This window comes from Phyllopteryx taeniolatus, chromosome 5 (genome assembly GCF_024500385.1).
Source record: "Phyllopteryx taeniolatus isolate TA_2022b chromosome 5, UOR_Ptae_1.2, whole genome shotgun sequence".
Classification (NCBI taxonomy): Eukaryota; Metazoa; Chordata; class Actinopteri; order Syngnathiformes; family Syngnathidae; genus Phyllopteryx; species Phyllopteryx taeniolatus.
Window position 1 is genome coordinate 3,171,054 of NC_084506.1, and position 14,543 is coordinate 3,185,596.

General features: G+C 44.5%; 1 protein-coding gene across 3 annotated transcripts in view; it reads right to left on the minus strand.

Annotated features, from left to right (window-relative positions):
• The window catches only part of ldhd (lactate dehydrogenase D), a 42,275-nt gene that overhangs the window by 11,350 nt on the left and 16,382 nt on the right, over positions 1-14,543 (minus strand). Inside the window, exons 5-11 of one of the 3 annotated variants that reach the window (XR_009788437.1) lie at positions 8,878-9,037; positions 8,543-8,742; positions 8,254-8,382; positions 4,096-4,223; positions 3,276-3,366; positions 2,607-2,718; positions 1,146-1,245 (exon numbers count right to left, since the gene is read on the minus strand). Coding sequence is in view for 1 of the 3 variants with exons in the window: in XM_061772594.1 (XP_061628578.1) it covers positions 2,607-2,718; positions 3,276-3,366; positions 4,096-4,223; positions 8,254-8,382; positions 8,543-8,742; positions 8,878-9,037 (820 nt within the window). In the remaining 2 variants the exon portion in view is untranslated. Of the gene's footprint in view, positions 1-1,145; positions 2,102-2,606; positions 2,719-3,275; positions 3,367-4,095; positions 4,224-8,253; positions 8,383-8,542; positions 8,743-8,877; positions 9,038-14,543 lie in introns of all 3 variants that reach the window. The other 2 variants (XR_009788436.1, XM_061772594.1) reach the window with 2 other exon arrangements.

The following is a 14,543-nucleotide window of genomic DNA, read 5'->3' on the forward strand; positions in this document are numbered from 1 at the left end:
AGAAAACCCACGCAGGCACGGGGAGAACATGCAAACTCCACACAGGCGGGGCCGGGGATTGAACCCTGGTCCTCAGAACTGTGAAGCTGACGCTCTAACTAGTCGGCCAACGTACCGCCCCACTGGGTTTCGTAATTAGTAAATACAGTGATGTATCAGTGTTTCAAAATTTTTTATTTGGAGAAAAACAGACCTGTACAAACGTCTTAGGCCACCTCTAGCTTTGTTGTTTTATTTACCTTTTTGGCATTACAAAGTGGTGAATGAACCAAAGAAGAGCCCATCAAATGTTGGTGAGGATATGGATAAAAGGTATGGATACAGGATTTTATTTTCAACATGTGAGTGACTATGACAATAATAGGATGCTCCAACCCACAAAATTATAATTAAGGTTGGGCATCATTTGAATTTGAGCGATTCAGGTCCCGATTCCTTATTTCGATTCCGGTTCCAAACGATTCTCAATTCCGATTCTTTTAGGGGGCTGAGTCAAAAATGTTTGCTTGGTTTAAATAAAGGATGTCCAAATTATGATAATCTATTTTCATAGAAGCCTGCAGCATAGACTAAAATGAACATTTTACTCCGGGTTCTTTATAACCAGTATCAATATCAAACCTATGAACAAAAAGGCAATGTGTATGGAACCAACCCAATTGACTTAATATTCATTAATTAATGTTTCAGCTAAAAGTTAGATATAGCATTGTTAAAATACTTATTTGGGACTGTTTTATCACATCAAATGGTTTATATGTGCATGTTTTAACTTGACTTCCTGTTTTAAGCTTAGAGCCTTTTATTTTTAAGGCTACCCTCCGGAACTCAGCATTTTGCCACGAAAAGTAACTTCACACGGCACCGTTGATTTATTATTTTTTTAATGATGGAACCAAATGCTATAAAATGCTTTCCCTACCCACCAATGAGGCACATTGTTTGTGATACTGTGAGATATTTGTGAATTTTGTCCCAATTCATTGTGAACGGTGAAGTTTTTAGCTCAATGTTAAGCATCGGCTCCTACGTTGGTTTGAAGACTAAAATAAATGCTAAAATCCATCAGTGCAAAAGTGCAACCAACTGTTTACCTTCTTAGCTGCCTCAATGATGGCATTGACACATGTTATTGTTTCACTCACCCAACTGACAAGAGTTGACTTCACTGAAGCTCTGCGCGGTGTAGGCAGAGGCTCGGAGCGGGAGGGAGAACGTCAGACTTCTACACATCGTGAAAGGGTCCTTTGCACAACATAATCTTATTCCAAGTGTTGCACTGAGGTGAATGGTCATTAATTTTGACAGTTAAGACACACTTTTGTTCGCAGCCACCGCATTTGGGCACAAGCAGATCTTCGTGCGCGTTCTTCTTCGTTGGTTTTCGCCACTCTTCTTCAGGGAGGGCGGACTAGGCATCGAAACTGGGAACCGTCCATCCATCCATCCATTTTCTACCGCTTATCCGAGGTCGGGTCGCGGGGGCAGTAGCTTTAGCAGGCACGCCCAGACTTCCCTCTCCCCAGCCACTTCATCCAGCTCTTCCGGGGGGAACCAGAGGTGTTCCCAGGCCAGCCGAAGGACGGAGTCTCTCCTGGGTCGTCCCCGGGGTCTCCTCCCGGTGGGACGTGCCCGGAACACCTCACCAGGGAGGCATCCGAATCAGATGCCCCAGCCACCTCATCTGGCTCCTCTCGATGTGAAGGAGCAGCGGCTCTACTCTGAGATCCTCCCGGATGACCGAGCTTCTCACCCTATCTCTAAGGGAGAGCCCCGACACCCTGCGGAGGAAACTCATTTCGGCCGCTTGTATCCTGGATCGTGTTCTTGCTCGTGACCATAGGTGAGGGTAGGAACGTAGATCGACCGGTAAATCGAGAGCTTCGCCTTTCGACTTAGCTCCTTCTTTACCACAACGGATCGATACAAAGTCCGCATCACTGCAGACGCCGCACCGATCCGCCTGTCGATCTCGTGTTCCATTTTTCCCTCACTCGTGAACAAGACCCCAAGATACTTGAACTCCTCCACTTGGGGCAGGATCTCATCCCCGACCTGGAGAGGGCACGCCACCCTTTTCCGACCTCGGACCATGGTCCAACTGGGAACCGAAATTTTCAAATTTGAACGATTCTGGGAGAACCGGAACGTTAGTCCCGTTTCCAATCGGTTCTCGATGCCCAACCCTAATCATCATGCCACCACCCATCTGTTCATCATCCTGCATGAACCAGGAAATAGCCTACAAACTAACAGATGGACAAGAAAACAAAGGTGTCGCACTCCACAATGTTTTGTGCACTCTTCTGACGATTATGTCACACTGTATATTACGGTTTCACTAAAACAACTAATGAAATGGTGGCCCAAGAATTTTTGATTTTAGGATACAACACCAATTCAAATAGGAAAACACCCTAAAAATATTCTAATTACAAGATCCGTGAGAAGACGCATGCTTAGAAAAGTATGCATCAAAGTGTTGGACTGAGCAAGACAAAAACAAGAGCAAAATCATAAAGCTGTTCATAAAGTTTGTGAGTCTCAGTTTAAAGAGGTACTGTACATACAAAAAAAAATAATACAAAGAAATAAAAATACATTACCTTGCGAGTCTCTCAGTGAACAGATGGACCCTGTGCAATTCTTCTGGGTCGTTAGGATCAACTACCATCAGACAGTGAAAGTTACCGTCACCCACATGACCCGCGATGGGACCTGTGTGAGCATTAAATGGTGAGGGACATTTAAAAACAACTTTTTTCTTTTTTAATTACCCCAAAAAAATTGTGGTAAAGATGAGATTCATCCATGGCTATAGGTCTCATAGAGGTCCGCACTGTCAAGCCCTCTGTTACTTTGCCTCTATCAGAATGACGTTTGTATTACGTTTGGAAATATGAAAGGGACAGAGAGATGTGCAATGGGGACACACAGTTATAAATAATTATTTCAAACACTTATGTGCCTAGTTGCCAGTTTTCTGTTTTTACACAATGACATTGCCTTGCTTGGCTCAATTTGGCTTTGCCATGTACAAAAATAAGTACAACGGTTTATCATAAAAGTGTAACTTGTAGTGGGTTACTGAGTTCTCTCGAATCACACAAACAGGAAGAACAGGTAGGAACCACCAATTTATTGTTTGTGATCTCAGCATTAAACATTAGATAACATGGTAAAATACATTGTAATATTTTATTTTAATGATAATTTTTATTTTCTGTAGCGGCAATGACGTAAAGTAAAGCACCTTAACATCTGCATAAGCTCACCTGTAAGTTTGTTCTGGATCAGGTCCGCCTTCGTCTCCACAATGATATGAGGCAGTTGGGAAAGAGGAACGCAGACATCTGTAGAGTAGGCCTACAACCACACACACTGAGGAGTTAATGTCACCCACTTCAAACTATATTAAATCGTTGTCGTAACAAAATATATAAAAATTTATAAAAAATACAAAAGGGCCTGATACAAACTACACTGTTTTAATGCTAGTTTGATGAAGAACTTTCAAGTTTTTGCAGTTACAGGACACCAAATTATTTCATTAAAGTATGTTGTAACATAATTTAGTTTTATTGACACAGGAGGAAACTAAAAATCCCTTTGAATAGGTCAAAATAAAATAAAATGATGAACGATAAAAAAGTCTCTGTGATGCAAAGAGACTTTGGCAAAAAAAATAAAAAATGCATGTTAATACTATTTGTTTTTCATCCCAAAATAGTTCTACTTTTTAAAAAAGTTTTTTTTGTATTTATTTATTTCTTTTTTAAAACCCTCCCAAGTGCAAAAACACTATTGTTGTCATGTTGGCATGTTGATATAAAAAAGGCATGGTTCATCTTATATCATCAAACCATTTTTTTGTTCTTTTGTTTTTGATGTGACTTCACAAAAAAAGGGTCTGCATTTCTGATTTCAGAACCTTTTGCTTGCCACAATATAGTGGGACAGTGAAACAAATACGGTGTGCCATTTTTTCCCCCCTTGTGTGTTCCACAATTCCACCTTCGCGGGGGTTTGCGCTTTACTGAGTGGCAGTTTGTTCTAATTTGTTTCACAAAGCTATGCAGAGCTATGATACCTTACTTTGCAACCAGGTCTCAGTGCCTGAGCAGCATACCAGGCGTCATGGCGAGCTTTCCATAACCTGTTTCGTGTTTCTGCATCTCTAGCCCACTGAAAATCAGAGCCACCATTCATCTGTGTGATTTCCTCTGTGGATACAAGACAAGATAAGCATAATTTATATTGAAGCACAACTTACGTTTGCAAATACTTGTGCAGAGAGAAAACATTCAGATTGTTACTAGTACAAAGCTGAAAAGCCATATAATCTGTAGTCTTGTATTGGTGCCAATACTATAAGTGAAACTGAACAGAACTACTGTATTGCTGTTTGAAAAGGTCATATCTTTGCCAGAAATACACCCTTATGACGAGTAAAGTTTGAACAGAACACTTAACCGAAGTACAAAACTTCCTCAAAGGAGAGCATTTGCCCAATGAAATTAGTTGCACAGATGTCATGTTGTGTAAATGGTTAGCACATCCGCCTCACAGTTATGACGTTGGTGGTTTTAATCAGAGCGCCAGCTTTCCCGTATGGAGTTTGTATGTTCTCCTCATTCGTGCATGTTTCCCCTCAAACCGAGAGCAGCACATATTTTACAAACCCCAATTCCAATGAAGTTGGGATATTGTGCAAAACTAAAATAAAAACTGAATGCAGTGATTTGCAAATAATTTCCTACCTATATTAAGTTGAATACACTACAAAGACAGGATGTTAATTGTTCAAACTGATGAAAGTTACTTTTTTTGTGTGCAAATATTCTCTCATTTTGAATTTGATTTCTGCAACACATTCTATAAAACCTGGGATGGGGGAACAAAAGACTGGGGAAGTTGAGGAATGCTAAAAAAAATACCTAATTGGAAATGCTCAGTTGTTCACAAGAAAGGTGTGAACAAATACTCCAACAGTTTAAGAACGTTTCTCAACGTACAATTGCAAGCAATTTAGGGATTTCATTATCTGCGGTCAATATCATCATCAAAAGATTCAGAGAATCTGGAGAAATCTCTGCACGTAAGTTGCAAGGCCAAAAACCAACAGTGGATGCCCGTGACCTTCGATCCCTCAAGCGGTACTGCATTAAAAAAAACGGCATCATGGTCCTCAGTCGGATAAGGGTGGAGCTCCCTCTCCGGGTTGGGGATGAGATCCTCCCCCAACGTGTTCACGTGAGAAGGAGGGAAGAATGGAACGGGAGATTGACAGGCGGATCGGTGCAGCGTCTGCAGTGATGCGGACTTTATATCGGTCCGTTGTGGTGAAGAAGGAGCTAAGCCGAAAGGCGAAGCTCTCGATTTACCGGTCGATCTACGTTCCTACCCTCATCGGGGAGGGGCTCAGAGTAGAGCATTGAGAGGAGCCAGATAAGGTGGCTCGGGCATCTGTTTAGGATGCCGCCTGGACGCCTCCCTGGTGAGGTGTTCCTGGCACGTCCCAACGGGAGGAGACCCCGGGGACGACCCAGAACACGCTTGCGTGGGAACGCCTCGGGATCCCCTCGGAAGAGCAAGAGGAAGTGGCTGGGGAGAGGGAAGTCTGGGCTTCCCTGCTGCTGCCCCCGTGACCCGACCTCAGATAAGCAGAAGACAATGAATGGATGGATGGAATCACTGTGTAAAGGATATTGCCACATGGGCTCAGGAACTCTTCAGATAACACAGTTTGTTGCTACATCTTCAAATGCAAGTTACAACTCTACCATGCAAAGCGAAAGCCATATATCAACAACACCCAAAAACACCACCGACTTCTCTGGGCCAGAGCTCATCTGAGATGTACTGACGCAAAGTGGAAAAGTGTGCTGTGGACTGATGAGTCCACATTCCAAATTTATTTTGGAAACCATGGACAAGGTGTCCTCCAGGCCAAAGAGGAAAAGGATCATCTGGATTGTCAGCGCAAAAGTTAAAAAAACAGCATCTGTGATGTATGTGGATGTGTTAGTGTTAATGACATGGGTAACTTGCACATTTGTGAAGGCACCATTAAAGTTGAAAGGAAAGTACAGGTTTTGGAGCAATGTATGTTGCCATCCAAGCAACGTCTTTTTCAGGGACATCCCTGCTTATTTCAGCAAGACTATGCCAAACCAGATTCTGCACGTTTTACAACAGCATGGCTTTGTAGTAAAAGAGCGAGAACTAGACTAGCCTGCCAGCAGTCCTGACCTGTCTCCAATTAAAAATGTGTGGCACATTATGAAGCGCAAACTACAACAACGGAGACCTCAGACTGTTGAGCAACTGAAGTTTTACATCAAGCAAGAATGGGAGAATTCCACCTACAAAGCTTCAACAATTAGTGTCTTCAGTTCTCAAACGCTTATTGAGTGTTGTTAAAAGGAAAGGTGATGTAACACGGTAGTAAACATGCACCTGTCCCACCTTTTTTGGAACATGTTGCAGGCAGCAAATAAAAATTAAAAATCTTGTCTTTGTAGTGTATTCAATTGAATATGGGTTGGGATTTGCAAGTCATTGTATTCTGTTTTTATATACATTTTACACAACATCCCAACATCATTGGGATGGGGGTTTGTTGATTGGATTTAGATTTGTGACCAGTGCATGGCATCCATCCATTTTCTTCTGCTTATCTGGGGTTGAGTCATGGGGGCAGCAGCTTAAGCAGGGAAGCCAAGACTTCCCTCTCTCCTACCATTTTGTCTAGCTCTACAGGATGATCTCGGGGCAGCCCCAGTGGAATGTGCCCGGAACGCTGCACCGATCCGCCTGTCGATCTGTGTCTTCTGTGTTTTCTCCATGTGAGGATAATGGCTCTCCCTATGCTTTGCTGGAATCCTAAAGCTTCAGAAATGTCTTTTGTAACCCTTTCCAGACTGGTAGATGTCAATTTATTTGTTCGGGAATTGCTCTGGATCGTGACATTTTGTTGCAGCTTTGTTAGATTTTCAGTCTGACTTGATTTTGTCGGGACAGATTCTGTTTGAGTGATTTCTTGATTGAACAGCTCTGGAGGTAATCAGGCTACAATTAATTTGTGATTGAACAAGGGGGGTAATTACTTTTTCCACACAGTGTCAGGTAACTGAATAGTTGTTTTTTTTGCCTTACTAAATGACATCACCATTTAAAAACAGCCTTTTAAGTTCACTTGGGTTATATTTGTAAGCTATTTACATTTGTTTGATGATCTTAAAGTGGGGAAACAATGCAAAAATATAAGAATTTGAGAAGGGGGCCATCCATCCATCCATTTTCCGTGCAGCTTATCCTCACTAGAGTCGCGTGCGTGCTGGAGCCTATGCCAGCCATCTTTGGGCGAGAGGCGGGGTTAACCCTGAACTGGTCGCCAGCCAATCGCAGGGCACATATAAACAAACAACCATTCGCACTCGCGTTCAAACCTAACGGGCAATTTAGAGTCTTCAATGAACCTACCATGCATGTTATTGCGTTGTAGGAGGAAACCGGACTACCCGGAGAAAACCCACGCAGGCACGGTGAGAACATGCAAACTCCACACAGGCGAGGCCTGTGGAGGTGTGATTGGAACCCGGTTCCTCAAAACTGTGAAGCAGATGTGTTAACCAGTCGGTCACCGTGCTGCCAGAAGGGGGCCAATACTTTAACGGCACTGCATAGTCAGAACTTCTCGAATTTCCAAACTAGTTCGAGCTCCTTCCTTGCCAGAGTGGTGACATTCCATATCTCTAGAGCCATCTTCTGTACCCGGGGATCAGACCGCCTAGGTCCCCGCCTTTAGCTGCCACAAAGCTCACATTACACCTGACCCCCTTGGCCACTCTCACAGAAGGTGAGCCCATGGGAAGGGGGGGCCAATGGAAGGCTCAGCCCCCAGGCATTCACAGTCAAGCCCCTCCAAGCTTGGCTCAAGTGGGGAGCCCTGGTGACCTACGTCTGGGTGAGAGAAAACAAGGTCTATTGATTTTACTTGGCATAGGGAGTTTCTGAGCCGTGCTTTATCTGGTCCCTCAACTAGGACCTGTTTGCCCAGTCCATGGCGTTTGTGCATTAATCATGCACTTTAGTCAGTGCGGACAATTTGAAGACGTAGTGATTCTGTGGCTGTGCAGGCAATGGCTAGGGTTCCCAGAGGTAGATTAACATCTCTAGAATTTTCTCATTACTAGTCTAGGGCTAACTTAATCATCTAAATACAGTCATTAATATGATATACAGACTCACCAGTTGTGTTGACTTGTTCTGCAAGACTCTGTTCAGAACCATGGAACTCCAGGAAAAGAGTTGGGGTAACGGGATACGAAAGAGAGCTGAACTTGTTGCATGCATTGATCATCACATTATCTAGAAACTCTAACACACAAACACACAAAAACAGCTATATTCTTTGCATTTACGGCTATGTGACAAAATATCTTGTCCTAATTACATAGGAATTGTGACTATGTTAACCTCTGTACAGGCAAAAAGCATCATTTGCGGTGTATTATTGGTACAGGCAACTTGTGCTCACCAATGCGAGCGATGGCTACCCCAGATTGTAGAATCTGCACAGTGCTATCCACAGCAGCCTGTTCAGAAGGAAATGAGCAGACTGCTGACACCATGGCTTCCGGAATACCATAGAGGCGCAGTGTTGCCTTAGTGATAATTCCCAGAGTGCCCTCTGATCCAACAAACAGGTTTGTCAAGTTGTAGCCTGCTGAAGTCTTTCTATAATTTATCATGAAGACAGGGAGAAACTTACATATGCACACAGTGTATCATTACTGTTGCTCAGATTAGCAAATGTTTGCTTTGAGAGCACCTGAAATTACAAATTAATATGAACTCTCCTTTTTGTCTTACCTGGGACGTCTTCCCTTGCCAGCTGTGTGAATAACAGTCCCATCAGCAAGTACAACCTCCATGTTTATAACATTTTCTTTCATGGTTCCATATCGCACTGCATTGGTACCAGATGCACTAGAGGCTGCCATTCCACACAGTGAAGCATCAGCTCCAGGATCTACAGTAAGAAGAAGCTGTACCTCAGCAATGTTTCTGAATCGTTCATACAAATCGCTGGCGTCGGGCCGAAGCTACGGTATTAGATTTGTGCCACAAATACGCACTCGTAAAAGCGTGTTTTGTGCATACAAGAACGTGTTGTGTGCCCAAAACGTTTTTGTAAAAACTCACAATTACATTTCGTGTAAAAGTTATTTTTCCAGTTTTCCTCCACATACTCGTTCAAAACATTTTTGTACGCTTGTGCATCGCCTCTCTCTTGCTCTCAACTATGCAGCCCCCTCCACGCACGCTACACTGCCCTTACACTTGTGATACTTGACAGTGTTACAAATGTGCCACAACTGTCAACCAATCAGGAGTCAGACAGCAAGGCGAATTCTGTTTGGCTGTATACTATCCAATCGGATTTTACGGCAACGACGCCTTGAGCAGCTGATAGAACTTTCAGGATTCAACACAGACGTTGGCATTGTTGTAGTAATATTTAATTTTGTTTGGTTTATGTTATTGGCGGAACGGTGTTTAACTGGTTAGCACATCTGCATCACAGTTTGGAGGACCGGGGTCAAATCCCGGCCCCGCCTCTGTGGAGTTTGCATGTTCTCCCCATGGGTTTTCTCCGGGTACTCTGGTTTCCTCCCACATCCCAAAAACGTGCATGGTAGGTTCATTGAAGAAAAAAAACAATGAAAGGTCATTAATACAAGTTTTTAAATACACATTTTTATATTTTTAAGATACCTTGTTGCTTGTAGCTCAAACCAAGATGGCGCCTACCAGTGTGGTCGCCTCGGTAACGCGCTCTCTAGTATTGTTTTTGTGTTTTTCGTCCGTCTTTGGAGACCTTACGCGACTCACTTACACAAGGGGAAACCTGCTAACCATCAAGGAGGCTACTCCGGACTTTCTGTCACCAACTTTCGCAAATCCGCTCAGTTTTTTCCCCCCGAGTTACTCACCGGAGCGGCGTCCGCGGTTTTCGGCGCATGGAGACGGAAGCGGCGCCACAGAGGGAAACGGGCCGGCATTCAGGTAAAACTCCGCAAGAGAGGACACAGATTGGCGTTCCCGTCGATCCACCTCGCGAATGTACGCTCCCTATCCAACAAAATGGACGAGCTTCATCTTCTGTTAAAGACCAGTAAAGACTTCGGACGTTCCACGGCCATGTGCTTCACGGAGACCTGGCTTTGCGACGCTGTACCCGATGGCGCCGTCATGCTTCCCGGCTTCCACATTCATCGAGCGGACCGCGACATGGAATCATCGGGGAAAACAAAGGGCGGCGGGATATGCCTCTATATCAACGAAAAATGGTGTACGGACGTCACGGAGCTCAGCACACACTGCAGCCCACATTTGGAGTCGCTATTTTTAAACTGTAAACCATTCTACTCACCACGTGAGTTCGCATCATTCATACCGGCTGGAGTCTACATACCGCCTCAAGCTAACACGAACGCCGCACTGCTAACGCTTGCCGAACAAGTCAACGAAATTGAAAAAAAACACCCGGACTCACCCCTCATTATTCTCGGGGACTTTAACAAAGCTAAACTCAACCACGAACTCCCTGAATACAAGCAGCACATCAACTGTCCTACCAGGGAAAATAATACTTTAGACCACTGCTACACTACGGTAAAAAACGCATACCGTGCTATACCTCGTGCAGCCCTGGGCTCGTCTGATCACTGCTTAATTCACTTAATACTGACGTACAGGCAAGAACTTAAATGCGCGAAGCCTACAGTGAAAACAGTGAAAAAGTGGACCAATGAAGCCAAGATGGAACTTCAAAGCTGTTTAGACTGCACAGACTGGAGTGTCTTTGAAAATTCAGCTGGCAGCCTGGATGAATATACGGACACTGTCACATCCTATATCAGTTTCTGTGAAGAGGTTTGTGTACCAACAAAATCATTTCGCACATTCAACAACAAGCAGTGGTTCACTGCTAAACTTAAGCAGCTTCGCCAAGCTAAGGAGGATGCATATCAGAGCGGGGACAGGGCCGTGTATAATCGAGCTAGAAACCAGCTGACTAAAGAAATTAACATTGCAAAGAGGAGCTATGCAGCAAAGTTGGAAAATCAGTTTAGCGCAAACGACTCTAAATCAGTCTGGCATGCATTCCAATCGCTGACTAATTACAAGCGACGATCCCCCCAAGCTGAGAACAATAGCACGCTAGCCAACGACTTGAATACCTTCTACTGCAGATTTGAAAAGGACAGTTTCACACCACACACCCACCCAGCCGCACCCGCGACCACAATCACACCTCTGACTTCTGCGTTAACCATCCATGAACAGGATATGAGACGCATCTTCAAACAACAAAAGATTAACACAGCGGCAGGCCCGGACCATGTGTCCCCATCCTGCCTCAAAGTCTGCGCGGACCAGCTCGCTCCAGTCTTCACTCAGATCTTCAATAGATCTCTGGAAATGTGCGAAGTTCCATCCGGTTTCAAACGCTCCACCATCATTCCAGTCCCCAAGAAACCTGCAATCTCGGGTCTGACTACAGGCCTGTCGCTTTGACATCTGTGGTCATAAAGTCCTTTCAACGTCTCGTGCTGGACCACCTCAAGAGTGTCACAGGTCCCCTGCTGGACCCCCTGCAGTTTGCCTACCAAGCGAACAGGTCTGCGGATGATGCAGTCAACATGGGACTGCACTTCCTCCTAGAACACCTCGACAGTGCATGGACCTATGCGAGGATCCTGTTCGTGGACTTCAGCTCAGCGTTCAACACCATCATCCCTGAACTCCTTTCATCCAAGCTTCTCCAGCTCAGCGTCTCACCTGCCATCTGCCAGTGGATTTACAGCTTTCTGACGGGCAGGACACAGCAGGTGAGGCTGGGGGAGGCCACCTCATCCACACGCAGCATCAGCACTGGGGCGCCCCAAGGTTGTGTCCTCTCTCCGCTGCTCTGCTCTCTCTACACGAACGACTCCACCTCAGCGAACCCGACTGTCAAACTCCTGAAGTTTGCAGATGACACCACTGTCATCGGCCTCATCAAGGACGGTGACGAGTCTGCATATCGACAGGAAGCGGAGCGGCTGGAGCTGTGGTGCGGCCGACACAACCTGGAGCTGAACTTTAGACTTTAGAGATGATCGTGGACTTCAGGAGGCATCCTTCGCCACAGCTCCCCCTCACGTTGTCCAGCTGCCTTGTGTCAACCGTCGAGACCTTCAAGTTCCTGGGAATTACAATCTCTCAGGACCTGAAGTGGGCGACCAACATCAACCGTCCTCAAAAAGGCCCAGCAGAGGATGTACTTCCTGCGGCTTCTGAGAAAGCACGGCCTTCCACCGGAGCTGCTGAGACAGTTCTACACAGCGGTCATCGAATCAGTCCTGTGTTCTTCCATCACAGTCTGGTTTGGTGCTGCTACAAAAAAGGACAAACTCCGACTGCAACGGACAATCAAAACTGCTGAAAGGATTGTCGGTACCCCCCTACCCACCCTTGAGGACTTGCACGCTGCCAGAACTAAGACAAGGGCGTGCAAAATCCTCTCGGACCCTCCGCACCCCGGTCACCAGCTCTTCCAGCTCCGTCCCTCAGGTCGGCGCTACCGATCAATGCAAACTAGAACTAGTAGACATTCCAACAGCTTCTTCCCTCTTGCGATCAACTTCTTAAACACCTAACCTACAATTCCATTACAACAAGCTGGCAATTTTTTGACTTGAGTTCGTTGTCACATTTCTGTGGGGCCAATTATGTATTACTTGTGCACTCACTGTAGTTGTCTCGCCATGCTGCACTATTTGCATATACTGGCCACTCATGCCAGAGTAGCATCTGCTCCATTTGCACACTGATTGAGGAGTATCTGTAACATTTGCACAACCAACATTGTCCCAGATTATCGCACTTCTCGTCACTTTAAACCGCATACACTCCTTGAAGTCTCAGCGCCCTTTGCACAATGGTCATTGCACCGGACTATTGCAATATTAGTCATTCGAACTGCTCCAAGTGCTAGAGGACTCTGCATCTTTTTGCACAATTGTTTTTTGCCAATGTCTTTATGTCTCCAAAGTGTTCTGTAAATTGACTGTTGTACTAGAGCAGCTCCAACTACCGGAGACAAATTCCTTGTGTGTTTTGGACATACTTGGCAAATAAAGATGATTCTGATTCTGTATAGTGGAACTTCGATTTAACGGACTAATAGTGGCAGGGGGGCACCCACACATTTTGTTTTTGTGGCCATATACACCCATTTGCTGTAAAGTACAAACTTATTGTTTTGTACTTTTTCCATGGCCTCAAACACCCAGTACAGGACAAAGTTATTGTAAATAAATATTAAAAAGATGGAAAAGTTAAAAATTTTATCCAAACTTACCATGCTAGTGTGCTGGGTGGTGACATTGTTGACTTACTCATAGGTAAGACAAGACAGGTGGCTTTCATGAGCCGCGATGAATTAGTGTGCTTCCCATTTCCAAATCTGTTGCAATAAATTAACGGCTTGACAAAAAAACTGCTAAAAATAGCATGTTCCAGACTCCAGAGACTTGTGGGCCATATTCCTCTTAATGTTAACACCACAGCCATGCTGATTTCGCTCTGTGCAAGGCTCTCTGCAACAATTGATAAAAATCCTGCCATCATGGCCACCACATCAATACATGGCCTTGAAATGTTGCCAGTCAAAGTTGGCAGTCAATATATGATCTCTGATGGAATGTCGCCACATTCAACATGGCTGCCATGTAGGGACAGAAGGCACGTCTTTTGGTTGGATCTTGTCATACTGTGTATCTGTGACCCAGAAATACGTATGTCCAGTCTCTGTCTATATTGCACAACAGACCCAGTAAACGACAGTGGCAAATTATGGAACGAACAGACTTTGTCAAAGCCGGTTTAAGTGACAACTGGAAACTAATTTTGGACACATGTACTGTCCAGACGGTCCATTACTTCCGATGTCCGTTAAAACGGGGTCCCACTGCACTAGTTTTATGTCCAATATTACTACCAGGTGGTACATATTGTGATAATACAGTAATCCTCATACCAACTGAAAGCTGAATACAATTAACAATCCATAAATTGTCATACAATTCATAACAACATTGAATCAACAGTCTTAGGCTTATAATTGATTCTTTTTAACCACTGCCATATTGACCATGCAGTACAACATGTTCTACCAACATGACTACAACAACAATCAAATCAGTCAGGGACATCAGGAAAGTTCAATTTTCTCGCATAAGAAATGTGGTCCACCTTGCATGGAATTTGTTTTTGGTGCCCCTAAGTGTATATCTAATCTCCAAATGTATACAATTCAGCATAGATTTACTGCACAGAATATGGGATGGAGGAGCTGAAGATTTCCATTAAGTTAGTTAATTTTAATGTAGACAAACATGTCCCAAAGAGTGAAACCAAGGGGTCTGGTCCAATCATCCAGCCATCCATTTTCTGTATCGCTTCTCCTCACTAGGGTCGCGGGCGTG